Source organism: Mirounga angustirostris, unplaced genomic scaffold (assembly GCF_029215605.1).
Source record: "Mirounga angustirostris isolate CCGP_5_RB_7025 unplaced genomic scaffold, mMirAng1.0.hap1 SCAF_7, whole genome shotgun sequence".
NCBI classification, from domain to species: domain Eukaryota; kingdom Metazoa; phylum Chordata; class Mammalia; order Carnivora; family Phocidae; genus Mirounga; species Mirounga angustirostris.
In genome coordinates, this window is record NW_026991715.1 from 53,420,751 (window position 1) to 53,443,942 (window position 23,192).

Sequence of the window (23,192 nt, forward strand, 5' to 3'; positions counted from 1 at the left end):
GGGAGTGGGCCATCTAGACAAGAGCAGCAACCTTCTGCTGAGGGACACAGTGGCCCATGGTAACCTCACAGGAAGGAATCAGGGAAATAAAGGCCCTGACCTCATATTCCTCTTTCCTTCCCTTTCATCTCTGCAGAAAGCCAGAGATTTGATGTAATCCATGCAAGACAGCCGGGCAGGTTGGAGAATGGTAGGGGGAAAGGCAGAGAATGAATCTAGAGAGGCATACTGAAGAAATTCAACACCCTGTGTAGCCAAATCATTTCAGGTTCTATCCCATGTGTAGGAAAGGCAGATAACTTAATGAAGTTATAAAGAATTTTGAAACATTTTTCTTTTTTTTCTGAATCTGAGTTAAATCATGAGTTGCTAAGCCAAGAGCTTCAGTCTGAACCCTACAAAGCATAGACTGCACCACACCAGCCTCATATAAGGTGATTTACTGAAGATCAGAAGTGTTGAATAATTCTCAATTCCTTGTAAACCCAAGGGGTCTACTATAAACTTTTAAATGTTAAGGATGACTTTTTTGAAATTATATAGGAGAAATTAGAACAAGGCAAGGACAGATCAACCATAGGGCCAGATACGTAGTTTGTGGAATGCTTCGTCTCCTGTTTTCCATCTTTCATCTCCAACAAGGAGAAGGATTTATCAGACAGGAAATAGTTGAACAAGCATTCAGACGAGAAACCTAAAAGTCCAAACTGGTGGAGGGACTATAAGAGAGCACCTGGGTTCACAACATCAGTACAAACCTCCTGGCCCCAACGAACTACATCCCAGCCTGCTTCCAGTAGGAAGAACGTGATGATAAAAGGAGCCGCTATTCATTATCTTTGAAGAATCTTGGGAAATGGGGCAGGGAAGAACAATGCAATTCTCAGACAGGTTATCAAACATCCCTCTGAACACAGAGAGGATGGGAAGCACTTAAACATGCCTAGGAGTCAGGAAGGACAAGTCGGAATTTAATGAATTAATAGAATTTCCTTTCCTTTTTTTTTTTTTTTAACTCTGCCAGACTGGTAAATTAGAGAAAGCAGTCAACACTGTGCTTCAGCATTTTAGCTCAGTGTTTGACAGAGACGCGCACCTTGTGAGCAAGATGGAGTAGTTGATCCAGATAATCACGAAGATAGATGCTAATTATGAATCCATGTCACCCCGGTCTCTAGTGCCATGGGATTCTGTCTCCAGCCTTGTCCTGTTCATTGAGTAGATAGCTGAGTGTACAGCCAGCTTGCTTTTCCTCTTCCTTGAGGACTGGGTGAGGTAGCCAGTATATTGAATGGCAGAGTGAAGATTCAAATGCCATAATAATGAGCTAGATTTCACAATAAAAATTCTAATTGAAATAAACATAAACCACTATACCTATATTCTTTAATGCATAAGAACAGAATCAGAAAAACATGCCAATGCTTCAAACTAAACATGAAGAATTTCATCTCTTGCTTTTATTTCTCCCCTCTTCCAAAACCGACCAACACTACAGTAGATGAACGTTTCCTAACAAAAGCATAAATCCAAAGGAACAAAGAGAAGGAGAGAGGAGGAAAAGAGGACAGGGGATGTAGACGATAATTTGAAAGATGGAAAGTGTGGTAACTGAATTGGCAGAACCCACCACTGAAGCATATGCAAACAGGGATACCACTGAGAATGAAGCAAATTCACCTCAAAGAACCCTGGAAAGGCCTAGAACTAGGGGACCCAGCTACTGCAGAAGGGAGTGGTGAAGCACAGAGTCAAAAGTAGAAGTATATGAAAATATGAATAGAATGAGCTGTTTAGAGGCTCCTGGGTGGCTCAGTTGGTTAAGCATCTGCCTTCGGCTCAGGTCATGATCCCAGGATCCTGGGATCGAGACCGCGTCGGGCTCCTCGCTCAGCGGGGAGCCTGCTTCTCCCTCTTCCTCTGCCTGCCGCTCCTCTGCTTGTGCGCTCTCTCTCACTCTCTCTCTCTCTGACAAATAAATAAATAAAATCTTTAACAAAAAAAAAGGAATGAGCTGCTTAGTGAAAGTGCGTTTCCATTCACTGAGGAAGTTTAAGCAGAAGTTGGACAACCACTAATCAAATATTTTATAAAAATAATTCAAGCTCTTGGTAGAAATTTGGCTCCAATGACCTTTAAAGTCCCATCGCCTCTGAAATCCTGTGATTCTAATAATCGTGTAGACAGGCCTCCAATACGTTTTAATAACTTCTGCATGTAGTTCACATGAGTTTCCTATAGGTGGCACTGTGGTATGAGATAAGACAGCAAACAGCACCTGCCGGATTCTTCGAGGCTATGGTAGAGTACATATGGTAATACGTAATACCCAGAATGTTTCGCAATTAAAAAAAAAAAAAATCAGAAACCTGAACCCATAGATTCAGAACACCTAGGCACAAAAGTCCTAGTGACCCATGAGCCTTTGTGTGCATTAGTTTGTCATCCTTCTCAGCTCTGGCCATCTTATCTCAGCTGTGACATTTCAATCTATTTGTCACTCTTGGACAGCAAAATAAGTGATAATGCAAAGCAACTGTTCCTTCACATCCCAAGTGTCCTGCTTCATTAAGTGCACCTTTTACCTCAGAGGTCCTGGGAGTGTGGAGCCCTACAAGTTTTATCCCCCTTGATTTAAATAATAATAATGATGTAGGAAAGATGCTGGGGTTCTGAGCCTATGGCCAAGGAAGAATTCTTGAGATGCCTTTGGTGCAAAAAGGTGATTTTATTAAAGCACAGGGGCAGGATCCATAGGCAGAAGGAGCTGCGCTGGGGTCCCGAGGAGTGGCCCATTATATACTTTCACATTGGGAGGGGGGTTAGGGATAGCATAAGTCTCTAAGGAATTTTGGAAGCAAGGTTTCCAGGGTCTTGAGGGGGCTAGCCATTGTTAGGAAAAGGTAATTTATTACCACCTAATAAAACCTTAGTCATGAGACCCTGCAGATATATATCGGTGGGCCATATGCTTGAGGGATGATTGCCAACATGTATCTTGGGGGATAGAGATAAAGGAAGTTTCCAAAGGAATTTTTATATGTTCAAGCAGACTTACAGGATCCTGGCAGTTGGGCTAAGATCACCTTTTGCCCTTAGCAAAGAATTAACATTGAGGCAGCTGAGTCCCTAGAGGAATATCACTCTACCTGTTTCAAGGACTTGACAGCCGGCTGTAGGTAGTAAGGAAATTTTTCTTTTGTCTGTTTCCTACATCAGTAATAATAAATAACAAAACAAAAAACTATTTTTCCAGCACAAGTTCAGACCAGTGCCCCAAATATGATTGTCTGGTTCTCTTCCCTTTCCACAGCTAAAGATTTATGCTTTGCTTCTTACAAACTAATCACTTAATATCTAGCTCTCCCTGACAAATTTTGCAATTCATCAAAGCTGTAAATTTGGTTTCTTTATTTCTCTTACCTGTTTCAGATTTACAAGGTCCATGGGGAATATCTGCTCCTCATCAAGGAATGTCTCCATCAATTCCATAGATTCAGATTACTCTGCTCCTACATTCAGGTCTCAATTCCATGAAAACTTCCTAACGTTAGGAATCTTTTTTTTTAAGAGAGAGTGTGCGAGTGTGCAAGAGCAGGGGGAGGGGCAGAGAAAGAATTCCAAGCAGACTCCATGCTGAGCTTGGAGCCTGACTTGGGGCTCAATCCCACAACCCCAAGATCATGATCCCAGCTGACCAAGAGTCGGCAGCTTAACTGACTGAGCCACCCAGGTGCCCCACATTAGGAATCTATAAAACTGGGGGCACCTGGGTGGCTCAGTTGTTAAGCGTCTGCCTTCAGCTCCGGTCGTGATCCCAGGGTCCTGGGATCGAGTCCCGCATCGGGCTCTCTGCTCAGCGGGAAGCCTGCTTCTCCCTCTCCCTCTCCCTCTCCCTCTCCCTCTCCCACTCCCCTTACTTGTGTTCCCTCTCTCGCTGTGTCTCTCTCTGTCAAATAAATAAAATCTTTTTAAAAAAAAGGAATCTATAAAACTGTCAAATACAATCATTTTTGGCATAACTTACTTCTGGGCTTTTCAAACCATCGATTTTTTTTCCCTAAATGCCATTAGTAAACCCCAAAACCCAGACTGCCTTTTTTTATGTTGGGTCTAGTGTACCTGACAAAAAATTAGAAGTTGAGGAGTAAAGAAATTCCACATTCATTCTTTCAGTGATTAGATTTTCAATAGAAATGGTACCTTTGGGGCACCTGGCTGGCTCAGTTAGTAGAGCGAGGTTGTAAGTTCGAGACCCATGTTGCGTGTAGAGATCACTTAAAAAGGAAAGAAAGAGAAGAAATGGCACCCTTGCACCTTATTTCAAGTAAGTGTCCTAACTACCTTGGTCCCCTATAGGCACAGGCCTACCAATATCTGATTGAGTCTGGTTGTTTTGTTTTTTTTCTGTAGCGTCCTCTTTACTAACTCGATCTGAAGAATATGCTGTCATAGCTAACATTTGTCATCTGTCCTAATTCATATACCAACTTTCTAGACTTGGTCTTTCTGTCCTTCTCTGGAGAGAACAGAAATAATTTATTTTATATTTAGAGCAGTTAATAGGTGTTTACAGAAACACCTTTGAATTGTCTCCTGTAAAGAAGGGTAGCACCTGGTTAGGTAGTCCTCCAACTTAATTATCTCTATGGTTTCAAAAATGTTCTCAGCATTTCCAACATTATCTGTGTAAGTGAACACTCATTCCACCTTCATATTACAAAATGGAAAACTCTCGAAGGAATACTAAGCATTTGGCCATACAGATTCTAATAAGTTTATTTTGTTTCTAATCATATTCATAGAATGTACTTAAGTCCTTAAGCAGCTTATAAAACAGGAGAGTACTCTAGGGATCCTTATGATCTACTGCTATCAAGCAAATTGCAGAGCTTGTCAAAAATGGAAGAATTTAGGGGCACCTGGGTGGCTCAGTCGTTAAGCGTCTGCCTTCGGCTCAGGTCATGATCCCAGGGTCCTGGGATCGAGCCCCGCATCGGGCTCTCTGCTCGGCGGGAAGCCTGCTTCTCCCTCTCCCCCTCCCTCTGCTTGTGTTCCCTCTCTGTCAAATAAATAAATAAAATCTTAAAAAAAAATGGAAGAATTTAAACTTTGAGGATTCAGATTCAAATTCAGCATTCAAGCTCCCATACAAGCCAAATTCACTAGTGCTGTGATAGAACTATGTGCTGGGTGACCCTCAGGATGAAACAAACCAGGGTCTCTGTCTGCATTTCATGCATTTTGAATACAGATGTGGCTGGTGTAGGGACCAAGGCAGGACACCCCAAGATGGGCCACTCGGGCATGAAGACTATTCTGAGCTGAAAGCAATTGAGACCCTACGGGCTCAAGGCAAACTTGTGCCTCTCCCTTAACCACATAGAAGAGTCTAAATGAATTTCATCTGAGTGACCCATCTCTCTGGCAGGGCAAGCCTCTAATCACCAAACACCTGCTCTTCTTCTTCTTGTCCTGTGAATTGCATTCCTTCCTTTTAAAGGCCCAGACCACTATCCCCTTTTCCTTAGTTCAGGATGACATATAGACCTCATTTTGCCTGACTGTCTTTGAAATTCCCATGTCTGTGTGGATTCCCCGTACATTCACCATTAAATTTGATTTCTTCCTGTCTTGTGTCAATTTTATTTTTAGTCCAACTAGAAGGATATTGAAGAGGACAGGGATTCTTGCTCCGGACATTGGCATCAGACCAGGATGAGGGAGAAGCTTCAATAGCTGATAAAAGAGCTTCTCAAGAAAGAATAAAAGTGTTTGTTTCTAAGGTCACCCCCCCCAAAAAAAAAACCAACGTGAGCCGATACTTCAAAAAAATTTGCAATAAGATTTAAAACAAACATTAAGCAAAAACAACTTAACAGTTGCTCCAGAATTAGTTTCTCATTAGGGCACATTGAGGGGTGCTAGGTCTCTGCAAATGTCTACTCAAAAGGCCTCTAAAGATTTCCCCAATTTGTGACCATTAATGATGTTCATCTTCTGGTGTTTCTAGTAAAACTAAAACCAGAATTACGAAGATAATGTTGAGGAGAAAAAATTTCCCTTCTTCCCTTCTAGGTTCTTTGGCTGGCCTAATAATTAAATAGACATAAAAGAGATTCACAGGAGAAAAACAAATTTAATTACATCCATACTGGAGCCCCACAATGATGCAAGACTAAAAGGCAGTCAGACAGTTGAGGCTTATAAATCATCGTCAGATGACGTCAGGCCATGTAGCTAAGTCTCTCTGATGTAAAAAGTTATCTCTGGTTATAGCTCTCTTCCTGGTACAAGCTCCCTGCAGATAAGGGAGACGTAAAAAGTTTTTCCTGAGTCTGTTGGGTCTTGATCACTTTCAGCTCAAAAGAATCTACATGCCAGGGCACCTGGGTGGCTCAGTTGGTTAAGCATCTGCCTTCAGCTCAGGTCATAATCCCAGGATCCTGGGATCGAGCCCCACATCAGGCTCCCTGCTCGGCGGGAAGCCTGCTTCTTCGTCTCCCACTCCCCCTGTTTGTGTTCCCTCTCTGTCAAATAAATAAATAAATAAATCTTTTTTTAAAAAAAAAGAATACATGCCAACATGGCACATTTTGGGGTGGCTTATTCAGCTCTCCTTCAATAACAACTTTGACTAGGCTTCTGTACAATTATAGCATATGAAGTGTAATTCTATATAGTATTTTATTGTGGCCTGCTTAGTCAATGTAAACAATTTGGAAAGCTTAATACTGTACAAATATAGTTTTGGGGGATGACTTCTTTAAAAAGAAATCAAGCCCCTGGGGTGCCTGGGTGGCTCAGTCATTAAGCGTCTGCCTTCGGCTCAGGTCATGATCCCAGGGTCCCAGGATCGAGCCCCACATCGGGCTCCCTGCTCAGCGGGAAGCCTGCTTCTCCTTCTCCCACTCCCCCTGCTTGTGTTCCCTCTCTCGCTGTCTCTCTCTCTGTCAAATAAATAAATAAAATCTTTAAAAAATAAAATAAAAAGAAATCAAGCCCCTAATAAGCACTGGGTGTTATATATAACTGATGGATCGCTAAACTCTACCCTGAAACTAATAAGACACTATATGTTAACTAACTTGAATTTAAATTTAAAAAAAAAGAAAAGAAAAAGGAAAAGAAATCAAGCACCAAACAAGGATAACACCTCCCTTTATTACTTTTGTTTCCATGAGAAACCAAGATTCAGCTTGACGTACATCAACTTAAAGAAACGACAAGGATTTAACTTCGTATTGTATGTGAAGTTAAAACACAATGCAAAGTATACAAGAATCTCTGCATGTGTTAGGTAGTTTGGTGTCGAGGGAACTTCAAGTTACCTCAGGTACTTGGGGATTTACTGTACATTATGTGTGGAATTAAGAAAAATGGGGGGGATGACTGGCTGGCTCAGACAGTGGAACGTGCAACTCTTGATCTCAGAGTCATGAGTTCAAGCCTCATGTTGGATGTGGAGCCTACTTTAAAAAAAAAAAAATAGGACTCTCAACTACATAGCCAGGCATCATGGGGCCCAGCTGGACAGAAGGCACAGCAGAGCCCGGGGTACGGTTCTCCCAACTGGAAGGCACCGACGCAGCAGCCGCAAAGGACCCCAAATTGCCTCAGTAGTTGTGTTCATTGACTCCCCATCATTATGGAGACTCAGCAGCTCTCTTTGTTTCTCCAGCTCAACTCCTATCAACCAACCACTTCACTCTGAATATCTTTTTCTACATCATGACTTACTTTACTCATAGCTTCTGCTCTGAGTTTAAGGGTTCTACATTCTCTTGGCTCCCCTGTCCTGCCCTCCATCTGGGGAACCCAGATCTGCTTCCATTACCAATTGCTTGTCTCTTTCCCTCCATCACCAGTACAAATTCTTTTTTTTTTTTTCCATTTAAATTCCAGTTAGTTAACAAATAGTATAATATCACTTTTTTTATAAGTAAGCTCTACACCCAATGTGGGTTTGAATCAACACCACAAGATCAAGAGTTGCGTGCTGACTGAGCCAACCCCAGTACAAATTCTTGAGAGAGAAAACTTGATTGATTTAGCTAGTTACTTAGGCTGCCTCATAGGCCCCAGCCCAACGGTTCTCAAACTTGGTTCTGGAATCAGTGGTCAGGTTTATTAAAACACAGATGGCTGCATGCCACCCCCAGAGTCTGTGATTCAGTAGATCTCCAAGAGTCCAGTAATTTGCCTTTCTGACAAATCTCCAGGAGATCCTGATGCTTTTGACCTTGAGACCACACTTTGAAAACCACTGCTGAGCTACAGGTTGATGGGCCTTGGATAAGACTTCCATCAGCAGCTGGCAGGGGCACATATTGAATGGTTTTGAATGTTGCCAACTATGAATAAGGAGCTGACAAGTGCCACTTCCCTCAGCAAGAGGCCCTGGACATGAAACTTTGAGTATGGACTATGAACAGGCAAGCCCCAGTCCAACACTGTCCCCTGTGCTCTTAAGTGAGGCCCAGCATCGATCGTTGAGGGCTACCATGTGCCAAGCCTTCAATATGCTAAGTTAGTGGAAGTACACCACCAGGTAACTTGAACTTGCAATTACCAAGGACGCAGCTAAATCATGTCAATAAGCTCTAAAAAGTCAAGATAAATGTTTTGGTTCCCTTCTGAGTATGAAGACACATCAAAAGAAAACTGCAGGGGCACCTGGGTGGCTCAGTCATTGAGGGTCTGCCTTCAGCTCAGGTCGTGATCCCAGGGTCCTGGGATCGAGCCCCGCATCGGGCTCCCTGCTCCGCGGGAGGCCTGCTTCTCCCCCTCCCACTCCCCCTGCTTGTGTTCCCTCTCTCGCTGTGTCTCTCTCTGTCAAATAAATAAATAAAATCTTTAAAAAAGAAAAGAAAACTGCAGAAATTCTCCAATCCTATTGTAACGTAAACAGAAGGGTGAGAGGTGCATAAGCAGGAAAAGCACGTTCCAACAAAATAATGAAGAAAAAACCATTAGTTATGCAGTACTCAGAAGTTCTCACTCTGCATAAACCGAAGTATATTATGATGAAAACAAAGCAGGCTCTGAGCTCTCAAAACCCAGATGCATGCAAAGGAGTAATGTAATCACCTATGAAAAGAGGCATTCAGCGGATGTGCTAGAGGCAGGAAAAAGCCAAATACATACTGGTTTTAGGAAAGGTCCTATAGAACCAGCCTGTGAAATGTTTCAGGTGGAAGAGTATGCACAATTTTTTTTTGTTTCTGGAGAGTGTAGAATCTTGACAGATTGTAGAATCTCTACAGACCTGCGTCCTTCCCTAGTCATTCCAGGTTGCTGTGCTCCTCTCCCCATTCTGGCTTTCTGCAGCAAGTACTCCCTAAATTCACGGAGGATTCTGTTGTATTACACTGTCCTCTAGTGGCGTCAAACAGTTCTCAGCTCCCCCCCCCCTTTTTTTTTTTTTAGAGAGAGAGAAAGAGAGGAGGGCAGAGGGAGAGGAAGAGAGAGAATCTCAAGCAGGTTTCACGCCCAGCACAGAGCCCGTCACGGGGCTCGATCTCACAACCCTAAAATCATGACCTGAGCCAAAGTCAAGACTCAGACACTTAACCGACTGAGCCACCCAGGCGCTCCAGCTCATCTCCCTTTTTTATTTTTTTTATTTTTATTTTTTTAAGATTTTATTTATTTATTTGACAGAGAGAGACACAGCGAGAGAGGGAACACAAGCAGGGGGGAGTGGGAGAGGGAGAAGCAGGCTTCCCGCCGAGCAGGGAGCCCCATGCAGGGCTCGATCCCAGGACTCTGGGATCATGACCTGAGCTGAAGGCAGACGCCTAACGACTGAGCCACCCAGGCCCCCAGTGAGTCATTTCTTAATAGGTTAATAGCCCATATTATTAGTTGTCATCTTTTTAAAAAAGATTTTATATATTTATTTGGGAGAGAGAGAGAGCACGGGAGCATGAGTGGGGGCAGGGGGAGAGGCAGAGGGAAAAGCAGACTCCCAGATGAGCAAGGAGCCGGATGAGGGGCTCGATCCCAGGACCCTGGGATCATGACCTGAGCCGAAGGCAGACGCTTAACCAACTGAGCCACCCAGGCGCCCCTCATCTCCCTTTTTTAAGGGCAGTATTTATCACAGGGCCACTCAGACATATGGTGTTTAACAAATGTCTGTTAAATGGACTGGAATGAATGGCAGAGACCCTAGGACGACCATGACTAGAAAACCTATTTCAGCTGCCATGAGAGAATGGGTACTCAGGTATTTTAGGCTCAGGTTACTTCGCCATCTTCGACTTTCCTTGAAAGTGGATAATGCAATGTAGTTTGCCTTTTGCCTCTCCTACAGGCTAAAGGAAGTCCAGTGTAACTTTTTTGGGTAGTATAGCCTGAGAAAGCAAAAATTCCAAAAATGAGAACTGCAAGTTCTCTATTGATAAGAACAAATACAGAGAGTTGAAGTGTTGACGTTGGTCTCTGTTCCAGAACATGGTGACTGCAAAAGCATTTCAAGTGAGCCTTCACATCTCAGTCATGTCTGAAATGTGAGCAGCTCACTTACTAAATAAGGAAACTAGGTAAGCTTATGGCTCATTAATCTTTCTTTTGCCTCGGCTTGGTATATTGTGTGTTTGGGTTTTGAATTTTTTATTTTTCCCTTATGTAGCCATTGAACAAGTGTTTATTGCTTCTCTTATGTGTAAGGCACCCTGATAATCATTCTGGGGGCGTGGTAGAGGGCGGGAGTGCCAATGGGACATACCCTTGTCTTCAAAGTGCTTACAGTGTGGAGAGAAACCAGAATTCACGCAGATTCTATACCAGCAGTGTTTCAAAGTGACCCAAGAGAGGGGAGCCTGGCTGGTTCAGTCGGTAGAGCATGCAACTCTTGATCTTGGGGTTGTGAGTTTGGGCCCCACGTTGGGTGTAGAGGTTACTTAAAAATAAATAAAATCTTTAAAAAAAAAACAAGTTCCCCAAGAGAGTGATGGAAAAGTAGTTTTAAGGAGTTCAAAGAAGGAAGAGGTCCTCTCTGAAATAATTTTCTTTGAATGTATGGCACCTGTCATTCCTGACTGAAGACCATTCAACAGCAAACAAACCACAGAGAATTAACAATGACTAAGAGCTGATACCATCTATCTAGAATGAAACTGTAACTAAGGACAAATGCCCCATTCCTGTTCTTCATATAATGAAAATACTACTCGATTTCAACTCAGAAAAAAATATTCACTCAGTAAATATTGGCTCTAAGATACCTTACCAGGTATAGGGAAAGAAAAAAATAAGATATTGACCCTGACCAGAAAGGATATATCATACAGTGGGGGAAAGTTGCTTAAAATTAGCAATCATGCAATGTATCAGAACTGAGAATTTGTGAACAACCCTCCAATTTAAGCTGAGCTATTTTTTGAAGTTTTATTAAAATAATTTATAGGGGCACCTAAGTGGCTCAGTGGGTTAAGTGTCTGCCTTTGGCTCAGGTCATGACCCCCGGGGTCCTGGGATCGAGCCCCATGTCTGGCTCCCTGCTCAGCCAGGAGTCTGCTTCTCCCTCTCCCTCTGCCTGCCGCTTCCCCTGCTTGTGCTCTCTCTCTGTCAAATAAATAAATAAAATAGTTTTTAAATAAATAAATAAATAAAAATAATTTTTAAATACCTGGGTGTTAGTACTGGGTTTATGGGATTTTTTTTAATCTCTTTTTTTGCTGGAAGAAAATATTGGAAAACATTTGTTGACAAAGGAATGGTATTTGCAAAACATAAACAACTCCTACAATCCAGTTTAAAAATACAAATCACCCAACCAAAAATTGGGTGAAATACTCAGACACTTCTCAAAAGAAGACAGAGAATAGCCAATAAGCATGTGGAAAAAGTGCTCAACTTTTTACTAGTCATCAGGGAAATGTAAATTAAATGAAATATCACCAAACACCTATCAGAATGGCCCAACACCAAATGTGGTGTAGGAAGAGCAATCAAAACTCTCATACAAGGTTGGTAGGCTTGTAAAATAAAACAACTACTTTGGAACACAGTTTGGCATGTTTTTATAAACTTAAAACATATACCTACTCCTAGATACTTACCTGAGAAAAAAAGAAAACACCTGTCTACACAAAGACTTGCCCAAAAATATTTATAGCAGCTTAATTCATAATACCCCAAAACTGGAACAACCCAGGTGTCCACCAGTAAGAAAACAAATAAACTGTGTTATTTCTTACACTGAACACACAGTAACAAAACACACAACCACAAAAAATTATAAATCACTGCTATATACAGCAACACGGATGAATCTCAAAAATATTATGTTGAGCAGAAGTCTTACTCAAAAAAAGAACTCATTGTAGGATTCCATTTATATGAAGTTCTAGAACAGGCAGATCTAATCTATGGTGGAATAAAAATAAAAATAGATGTTTCCTCTGTTGGGTGGAGATGGAGATAGATTGAGAAGGATATGAAGGAATTTTGTGGGGTAATGGTAATATTCCACATCTTGAACAGGGGTTTGAGTTACAAAAATAGATGTATTTGTCAAAACTCAGCAAATGTATACTTAAAATGTGTGTATTTCATTATACAAAAATTTTAAATCAAAGAAAAAAATCTGTACACAAATACTGAACTATAATACAGTGCTCAGTATTGTAAACAAATACTGAACTATATATAATAATAATATACATGCTGAAGTATATTTAGAGGAAGTGTATTAGTAACCACACTTGACTTTGAAATGCATCAAAAAATATAATGGAACAGAGCACCTGGGTGGCCCAGTCAGTTGTAGAGCTGGACTCTTGATTTCAGCTCTGGTCACGATCTCAGGGTCGTGAGATTGAGCCCCAAGTGGGCTCAATCCCCTGCTTAAGATTCTCTCTCTCCCTTTCCCTCTGCACCTCCCCCACTCGAGCACACTTTAAAAACATATATATAAATATATATATCAGTATTGTTGCCAGGTGAACTGGGGAGACCCTGGGACCTCGACCCAGCCAGACCCGAAGGAGTCCCCGAAGGTTCTTGGTCTTGTCACAAGAATGAATTCAAGGACAGACATGCAACAGAGCAGATAAGGGACACATGTGGGTAAGTTTATTAAAGCGAAAAGTACACTCCAGAGATAGGAAAGTGAACAAGGTCCAGAGAGACAGCTGAGTGCCCTGGGGTTGGATTTCTTTTATTGACAGTTGTTAACTAGGGGGTAGAATATTCATTACTTGAGATGGGAAGCAGGGTTTTGGGCTTTTCCTTCCTAACTTGGTCAGGGGTTCCAGTCATGGCATCAGCTATTGGAGGCCTGACTGGTTTGACCCGGCTTCTTGCAGCACGTGCTGCCATGACAGTCTCTGAGTTTCCAGAGAGCTAGCCAGGACTTCCTCATTGCTGACCTCCAGGTATCCTGTTAGAACAAAACTGCCTACTTGAACAGTAAGAGAAAAGATAATTCCTTTAAAAGAAAAACTAAATCAGAAAACAATTCCCATATTCTTGAAAATAAGAGAGAAAAACCGAGAAACATATCAGCAGATGTTAAAACTTAATGGTTAAAAAAAGTTTTATTTAAAATGGCAATGATATACAATTTTTTTAACCATAACATTGCCCAAATCTTTGCCTTTTTATTTTATTTTATTTTACTTTGAGGGTATCCAAACATACATTCGTAATTTTTAAATACCTTTATAAAGAGGTGCCTGGGTGGCTCAGTCCTTAAGTGTCTGCCTTCGGCTAAGGTCATGATCCCAGGGTCCTAGGATCGAGCTCCACATCGGGCTCCCTGCTCTGCCGGAAGCCTGCTTCTCCCTCTTCCACTCCCCCTGCTTGTGTTCCCGCTCTCGCTGTGTCTCTCTCTGTCAAATAAATAAATAATTTAAAAAATAAAAAAATTAAAATACCTTTATAAAGATTTAATTCATGTACCATCCAATGTGCCTATTGAAAGCATACAATTAAATGGTTTTTAGTATATTCACAGAGTTGTACTACCATCACCACCAATTTTAGAACATTTTTATTGCACCCAAAAGAAACACCACTCATCAGCCATCACTCCCCAACCTTAGGCAATCATTAGCCTACCTTATATATAGTTTTGCCTATTATGGACATTACATATAAATGGAATCATACAATATGTGCTCTTCTATGATTGACTTCTCTCACTTAACACGTTTTCAAGGTTCATCCATGTTGTAGCATCTACGCAAGATTCTTATCAGATATATGGTTGCAAATATTTTTTCCTCCTATTCTGTGAATTATCTTTTCACTTTCTTGATGGTGTCCTTTAAAGCACAAAATATTTAATTCTGATGAAATCTAATTTATCTTTTTCTTTTGTGGGTTGTGCTTTTGATGTAATAGCTAAGAAATCATTACCTAATCCAAGGTCACAAAGATCTACACCTATATTTTATTCTGACTTTATAGTTTTAGCTCTCAAATTTAGATCTTTAAATATTTGGAGTTAATTTTTGCCTGTAGTGTGAGGTAGGGATTCAAATTTATTCTTTTGTATATGAATATCTAGTTGTCCCAACACCATTTATTGTATAGATTATTCATTCTCCACTGAATTATCTTGGCACCCTTGTTCATAATCAATTGAGTGTAAGTATGAGGGTTTCCTCCTAGACTCTCAATTCTACTTCACTGATTTATATATCTATTCTCATGCCAGTGCCACACAATTTTTATTACTGTATCTTTGTAGTAAGTTTGGAAATTGGGAATTGTGAGTCCTCCAACATTTTTCTTTTTCAATATTATTTTGGCTAGTTGAGGTCCCTTGAATTTCCATGTAAATTTTAAGATCAGCTTGTCAATTTCTGCAAAAATCCAGTTAGGATTTTTACAGGGATTGCATTGAACCTGTAAATCAATTTGGGGGATATGGCCACTTCAATTATATTAAATATGAACATGGACACCTTCCCATTTATTTAGGTTTTCTGTAATTGCTTTCAACATGTTTCACAGTTTTCAAAACATATCTTTTATATCTCCTATGGTCAAATTTATTCCTAAGTATTTTATTCTTTTGATGCTATTGAAAATGGAATTGTTTTCCTAATTTCATCTTTGGATTGTTCATTACAAATGCATAGAAATGAAATTTATTTTTGTATATTGATCTAGTACCCTGTAGCCTTGCTCAATTTGTTTATTTCTACCAATTTTTTTAGTAGATTCCTCATATTTTCTGTATATAAGATGTCATCTGCAAATAGAGGTAGTTTTACTTCTTTCTTTCCAATCTGAATACCTGTTTTCCCATACCCTTGATGATAGTGTGCTATGAATTTTTCTAATTAACTGCTAAATAATATTATTTTCCTTTTTTTAAGATTTTATTTATTTATTTGTCAGAGAGAGAGAGCACAAGCAGGGGGAGCACCAGGCAGAGGGAGAAGCAGGCTCCTCACTGAGCAAGGAGCCTGATGCAGGACTCAATCCCAAGACCCTGGGACCGAAGGCAGACGCTTAACCAACTGAGCCACCCAGGAGTCCCAATAATATTATCTTCATGGGAAGATGTGGCAGGAATTATGAAGGGACTAAGATTTTACCCTGCTTCCAAACTCACAATTAGCCTGCCAGTTTCCTGGAAGCTGGCAGAAGTCTAACCAAGACTCCTGGGTCAGAGACAAAGGACTTTGTTAATCACGCAGGCTGCATGAACCTCATGTTTGCATCACTCCGTCTTGCCACCTCCACCTCCAAATCCCATGGGAGTGATGCCGGACAGCCTAGGTAGATGCTAAGCATGCAACTGAGAGTGTAGGAAACTCCAATCTTTTAAAGAGTCTGCTAGCAAACCTCCCCAACCTTTGTCTTAGAGTGGGACGTTATCCTTATTATCCTGATCAGCAAACAAATCTTCCCCCTGCACCCCCTCCCCCCTGTTTGCTATACAAACAGCCTTGAAAATACAGTCCGTAACAAAGGCTGTCGATGTCTCTGCTGGGAAGACATGCAGAAACAGAAAAGACCTACCGAAATCTGTCTCTAAACAAGATTCTTTTCAGTTTGTTTTCCCCAAAGGGTGTTGCTACCAGTTCAGTTTCTAATCAGTTTGAGAAGAAGGATAATACTGTATTTTCCTCCACTCTAGAATATAATTGGTACTGGCACATGATAGGCATTCAATAAATACTTCCTTTTTGACTACTGAGTGGATGAATGGATAAATGGAAGGATCGATTCCTGAAACACTTGAGGCATAATTACAATGAAACTTCAAGATCCACAATAAAATTCTGATCTGCTAGTTCAAAATGTGTAAATGTGAACTATCTCTCTTCATCTCCTCATCTGCATCCTCCTCATCATACCAGTACATAGTGTTTTTTATTTTTAACTGCTCACATTTAATGACTGCTAAAAACATTACACAGAGTCCCTAATGCAAAGAACTCAAATCCTTAAAACTCCCAACTGCTTCCCTGTAGAGCTTTGCAGTTGTTGTATGAAGCCCAAGATCTCTGAGAATTCCAGAGCACTCAAACCCCCAATCTTCTTCCTGCCTGGTCAGGACAGATGAGGAATTATTGAACATTGCCTCACTTTCCTTTTCTGATTTCAAATAGAAGATACGAGTATGTCTGGCATCAGATGAGGTCATCTTATGAGTTTGGGGTTGCTTTCTCCACTAAGGCACAACATATTATGTGTTGGTTTCGAAGAGCATTGTTACTGCTCCTTGGTCTGAAATAAAATGCACTTACAAAATCTATGTGCAGCTTATTGTTAGTTGAGGTTTGGTACCATATCACGGGTACCATTCAGTGTTCTTAATTGCAAACAACCACCTCTGCTCTGCCTAGTTCATGCAGGAATTTATTAAGGAACATCGGGTAATTCACAGAACCTCTCGGAGGACCAGAGAGCCAGGCTCTGCCTCTACGGCAACCGGGAGCAAGGCCCAGCCACACCACGAAGGCCACTCCGCCAAAAGCACCACCGCCACTGTCGCTAGGCACCAGTGACCTTTAGGAATGGACACCAGAAGCTCTGCTGTTGCTACTTCCAAAGTGCCGGATGCCTCCTCCGGAGAGGAAAAAGGAGCATCCCCACTTGCTGCTTTCTCAGCTGAAGTCACACCTGGAGATGTCTGACTGGTGAAACCCAGGTCCTATGCCAGAACCCTAGCTGCAAGGAAGTCTAGGAAAGGGAGTTTTCTGGTTTCAACCTTGGGAAGGGAGAACACAGCATGTGGAAAATAACCAAAATATATGTAGCCTTGTAGTGGATACTGTCAGTAAGGCTTCTGCTCATATGGCCTTGGATCCCTTTGCCATTTTTACACATGTCAGCAGCACTCCTAACAACCAGCACCTTCCTCTCTTTGGTCAGAGAACTGCTCCCAAAATATTCCAATTCCTTTGTGTTATGGCCCGAATGTTTGTGTTCCCCCAAGATTCATAGGTTGAAATGCCAACCCCCAAGGTGATGATCTTAAGAGGTGGGTCTTAGGAAGGTTATTAGGTTACTAGGCTCTGCCCTCATGATTCAGATTAGTGCCTCTACAAAAAAAGACCACACAGAGCTAGCTCACCTCTTCCCCCAAGTGAGGAAACACAAAAGGTAACACCAGGAAGTGGGTCTTCACTAGGTACTAACTCTACCAGCACCTTGATCTTGGACTTCTCCGCCTCCGGAACTGGGAGAAAAAAATGTGTGTTGTTTATAAGCCACCCATTTTATGTTATTTTTGTTATAGCAGCCCAAATGTGCTAAGACAGCTCACCCCCCAATCAGGACCCTCGGGGAGCTGTGATCCTCACAGTATCTGAGCTCCCCAGTGGGACTTTGCCGGATATCACATCCTTGCTTGTCCTTCTTTCCTGTTCTACTTCCCACTCTCCTGTTTTTCCTGGGAACATTTACAACACTGGTTACAATCCTGGTTCTCTTAGAACACTGGAGTCAGTTGTCACTTATGCACTCAGGAAGAAAGTGGCAAAACAGCTGACAATGACGTGCACTTTGCCCATTATTATATAATGGACAATTTACTTAACCTTTTTGGGGTTGAACTCTGTCACAGAAAATAATGCCAACCTTGAAAGGTCTTCTAAAAATTAAATGAAATAAGAGATGTCCTGGTACTTAGTAGAGCCCCTCCAAAAAGGTATTTCCCTTTCTTGCTCCTTCCAGCTGACTGAAAGTTAAATTGAGAGAAAATGTTTCATTTCCATATTTGTCACTCTGTGTGAATGAGTCAAATCCATATTAAAAAATAAACACTGGGGGTGCCTGGGTGGCTCAGCTGGTTAAGCGACTGCCTTCGGTTCAGGTCACGATCCTGGAGTCCCGGGATCGAGTCCCGCACCGGGCTCCCCGCTCAGCAGGGAATCTGCTTCTCCCTCTGACCCTCCCCCTTCTCATGCTCTCTCTCTCTCTCTCAAATAAATAAATAAATCTTTAAAATAAATTAATTAATTAATTTTAAAAAAAACCTGGGATGGAGGGGCACCTGATGGCTCAGTCAGTTGAGTGTCCAACTCTTGATTTTGACTCAGGTCCTGATCTCAAGGTTATGGAATTGAGCCCCACATCGAGTTCTGTGCTCAGTGCGGAGTCTGCTTGAATTCTCTCTCTCTCCCTCTTCCTCTGCCCCTCCCAGCTACTCACACTCTCTCTCTAAATAAAGAAATAAATAAAATCTTAAAAAAAAAACTGGGATGGAGGAGAAGTCTCAGCCAGCCCAGGCTAGCATGAGCCTTCCTGCCGAAGAAGAGACGGCCCACATGGTCAGGAGATTGGTTACATACAAAAAGACTGAGAAAATAAGTGAATATATTGAGAATAATGGGAGCCATGTTTCTCATTCCCAGGGAAGAGAGGTACAAATATAGAAGGGGGAAAGTCTAGATAAAACATCTAAGATTGAATTGTAATTGGAGATACCAGTGTGAATTCCTGGTTGATCCCAGTTTGTCTTAAGAGTAATAGAAAGCCACTGGGAGACTGCAGGGTGAAGTACAGGGAGGTAAGCAGTTCATTATAAGATGTGCATTTAGAAGGGTCCCTGGGTGGCTCAGCTGGTGAAGCTCCAACTCTTGATCTCAGCTCAGGTCTTGACCTCAAGATCGTAAATTTAAGCCCCACATTGGGCTCCACACTGTGCATGGAGCTTACTTTAAAAAAAAATTGCATTTGGAAAATGTTACAATTATGTGGCAAAATGTGAAAAACAGACTGGAGAATGGAAAGAGCAAACTTGCAAAACTAGTAAGGGGTTAGTGGCTAAAGCAAAAGTTGATGGTAGCCTAGACTTGATGATGGTGATAGAGATGGAAAAATTTGGATTGACTGAAGAAATATTGAGAAGGTAAAAAATGACATGATTTGGTGATGGGGAGGTGTATAAGATGATAGCTAGGTTTTTGGTTTGCTAACAAATGGTGTCATCCACTGAGGTAGGAAACATTAGAAGAGAATTAGGTTTAAGGGAAAGATCATGCATTGACTTTTAAACATAAAGAACTTGAGCTTCCTTTGAGAAAACAAAATGTCGAGTTCTGGAAACCAAGGAAGGGAATGTTTCAAGAAAGAGAGAGAGGGGCTCCTGGGTGGGTCAGTCGGTTAGGTGTCCAACTGTTGATTTCTGCTCAGGTCATGATCTCAGGGTCATGGGATGAAGCCCAGTGTCGGGCTTCGCGCAGAGCAGGGAGTCTGCTTGAGATTCTCACTCTCCTTCTCCCCTTCCTGCACACTCTCGAAGAAGGAGGAGGAGGAGGAGGAGGAGGAGAAAGATCAACTATGTTGAAAGCTTTAGAGAGATGAGGTATTAAATGGCTGAAAAATATCCATGAGAGAGCTGCTTCAGAGGACAGATGGATGGAGACGCCAAGGCTGGAATGGGTTGAGAAGTGAGTAGGTGAAAAGAATATAGAGGCTCTTCTCCTTCCACTACAAAAACAGTTGCAGGAAATGTACTTACATTGGCCTAAAAGAAAAGCACCATAATTCTAACCAAATCAGAAATATCAAGTGTGTTCAAGCTCCATTTGGGATGAATTTCAATTTACACGTGTCACGTTACCTAGTCTTCTGGGCTCCAAAAGAATGGAACTTGCTCTAGAAAACACAACACACAATAGTTACTCATTACCACTACCATTCTGATTTGAAAATAAGAATTCTACGCCCCCCAAAAAAATTACTACGAAAAAGTCACTCAGAGTCACCTTAGCCTTCAAAGGTCATGCCTTCCTCTGTGTTCTACACATAGGATGTGTTGTCTCACAATGCTTTTCTCCCATATCCAAAACCTTATCCAAATTTCAGATCGGGGTCTATCAGTGAGTCATATCACACCTTATTTGGAAAACCTTAGCATTTATGCCTTTAACCTATAATGTTGCCAACCAGGCCTTGCTCTCAAATTAATAAATATTTTCACAATAGACTATGAAGCTCCATCAGGCACAGTGATTTCTCAATCTTTCATATGTTACTAAGACTTTTTACGTATATCAAATTAAGTAGAGTATTGTAAAGTGCTCCAAACCCCATTTCCATCTCTTGGTCTTCAATTTCCCTATGAGTAATAATAGCTAACATTCATTGATTACTGTGTGCCATTCACTATTCTAGACATTTTTCACATAACACAAATAATCCTCCCAACAACCCTGTAATATACATATTTCTATTCCCATTTTACCAATAAAAAAATTGAGGTACAGAAAGTCCAAGTGACACAATTATTAAGTAACAGAGTTGGGATTCACACAAATACAGACAAGAGAGCCCACATTCCTAAATTTTTAGCAACAGAAAAATAACTCTAATAAGGCCTGGTCCTACCTGGCCAAGTTTTACTGATGTACCAGGATTAAGTAGCATAGTTTAGCAGCCGGATTTTTTTTAAGATACTCTATTCCATCGAATCACACGTTGTCCATTTTCTATACCCTCTTCCGCGGTGCTACAAGAACCCGCTGTATTCCTGACGGCCCTGAGGTGGCGCTGCAGGGACAGGTAAGGGCACAGGCAGCGTCACTGGGAGGGGCTGATCCGGAGCGAGGCTGCGATCCGTCGCCCCGTGGTAGGCGGAACCTAGGGAAGGGCAAAAGAAAGCGAGCGTTCTGTTGTGCGCAGGCGCAGGGCTGGGCACTCCCCCGGGAGTGAGGGCTGCTGGGCCCGATGACGTGGCCTGGCAACGTCTGCGCCGGTGCGCCTCTGGGGACCCCGGCGCCGCCGGAACTGCCCGCGGCCTAGTCCCGACGCGCGTGTGCTTGTGAGCCGGAGCCGGGGACAGCGGCGGCGGCCGAGCCTGCGGGGACCCGACGGGGCCGCTGCCATGGGGGAGTGACGCGCCTGCGCCCGCTGTTCCGCGGCAGCGGCGAGACATGAGGACACCCCGCGGCGGGGGCAGCGGCTGCGGCTCGTGAGCCCCGGGATGGAGGAGAAATACGGCGGGGACGTGCTAGCCGGCCCCGGCGGCGGCGGCGGCGGCGGCGGCCTCGGGCCGGTGGACGTGCCCAGCGCTCGGTAAGTGACGGACGCGGCTCGCGCCACCGGAGCGCCTCTCTCCCGCGCCTGCGCTCGCCGGCTCGCTCACTCGCGGACCCGGACGGCAGCTGCCCCCCGGACGCGCGCGGGCACCGGCGTCCCTCCCGTCCCGCTGACAGCCTGGAACGGCCTCAGCCCAGCCCGCGTCCCACAGCGGTCCGTCCTGTCCCTGTGCCTCCTGCGCCTTTCATTGGCTCCCCTGTTGCCCGCTGCAGAATGAATGCTCTAAAGCCCAGGGCGGTTCTGCTGGAGTCTGGCGTCCGAGGCATACCGTTAACCTTCCCTCTGCCAGCCGGTTTGCGGGAGGGGTTTTTCTGCTCTGTGACAACCATTTCCGTTGGCTCTTTCTCCCTGAAATAGTAGTTTAGTGACTACTAAACCTTTCTGACGTCTCGCTGCGTAAGTTAGGGGAAGGTGTCACCATCTAAAGGCGAACAAACCAAAGTACAAACGGATGAACTTCGACATTCAGGTTAACCCCGCACATCAAAAATTCAGCCCGTCCAAAAAAAAAAAAAAAAAATTCAGCCCGTCATCTAGCTTTCTTTATTTTCCTTGGCTTATTTTATTTTATTGTTAAATGAGAAATGTGTGCTCGTTGTTTAAAAAAAAAAAAAAAACTCAAATACTACAAAAATTCAGAGAATAAAAAGCGAAAATTCCTCTTTACCCCCCCCCGCCATGTTCCCACTAACCTCCCAAGAAGTAAGTATAGTAACTACTCTCGAGTGTGTCCTTGATCTATCTTAAGTTCTGAGGTAGGGTCAAAGATGCATAAAATACGGCCCAACAATTTTGTTGGAATTTGGTATTGTCTTCATTTTTAATGAGGTTCAGTTTTTTCGTTCTTGAACACTTTTTTTGAGATTTAAAGATTGTTTTGATAAATTATTTGGAACTGTAGAAATAGCGTTGCTGATATAAAAGGAAAGGACATTTAAAATGCTGGAACAGAACTTAAGTCAGCTGCATTTTTGTAGTTTAAGTTTAATTTTCTAATCTCTTTGAAATAACAGCATATCACATATTATTTACTGAGCTATGACAAGTAAATGCAATAGGGGATTCTGGTCTAGATTTTGGTAGTAGAGGGGAAAAAATGCTATAAAGGACAATAATAGGGGGCGCATGGGTGGCTCAGTTGGTTAAGCGACTGCTTTCGGCTCAGGTCATGATCCTGGAGTCCCGGGATCGAGTCCCGCATCGGGCTCCCTGCTCGGCAGGGAGTCTGCTTCTCCCTCTGACCCTCCCCCCTCTCATGTGCTCTCTCTCTCTCATTCTCTCTGTCTCAAATAAATAAATAAAATCTTTAAAAAAAAAAAAGGACAATAATAGGTCTGTTAACAAAACTGGACTATGGGTGATAAAGTATAACCATGTTAAATTTTCTGAAGTTGATAACTTACCTGATTTTATAAGAAAATGTACATATTCTTAGGAAATCAAGTATTTAGAAGTGTGATATAAGTAACTTATTCCTAGTTGAGAAAAAGCCTGTATTTAGAGAGAGAGAGATAATAAAGCAAATGGGACAGTTAACAATAAGGGAATCCAGGAAAAGGGTATACTCTTCTTGCCACTTTTAGGTAAACTGGAAATTATTTTTAAACAAATAAAGTTACTATTTATTCAAGGTAGATGTGTCAAACAGTCTTTTGCTATCCTGTTGTAGTATT

At 42.3% G+C, this 23,192-nt stretch overlaps 1 protein-coding gene and 1 long non-coding RNA gene across 2 annotated transcripts in view; one reads left to right on the plus strand and one right to left on the minus strand.

The window, feature by feature from the left end:
* The window catches only part of LOC123852663 (uncharacterized), a 30,622-nt gene extending 9,616 nt beyond the window's left edge, over nucleotides 1-21,006 (minus strand). The window contains exons 1-3 of the long non-coding RNA XR_006792971.2: nucleotides 20,809-21,006; nucleotides 19,940-20,076; nucleotides 13,670-13,841 (exon numbers count right to left, since the gene is read on the minus strand). This is a non-coding gene — a long non-coding RNA (uncharacterized LOC123852663). The remainder of the gene's footprint in view (nucleotides 1-13,669; nucleotides 13,842-19,939; nucleotides 20,077-20,808) is intronic.
* A 159-nt stretch (nucleotides 21,007-21,165) lies between these two features.
* Nucleotides 21,166-23,192, plus strand: part of SLC30A5 (solute carrier family 30 member 5) — a 36,486-nt gene continuing 34,459 nt past the window's right edge. The window contains exon 1 of the mRNA XM_045895936.1: nucleotides 21,166-21,495. Within this exon, the coding sequence (XP_045751892.1) occupies nucleotides 21,404-21,495 (92 nt within the window). The 5' untranslated portion in view covers nucleotides 21,166-21,403. The remainder of the gene's footprint in view (nucleotides 21,496-23,192) is intronic.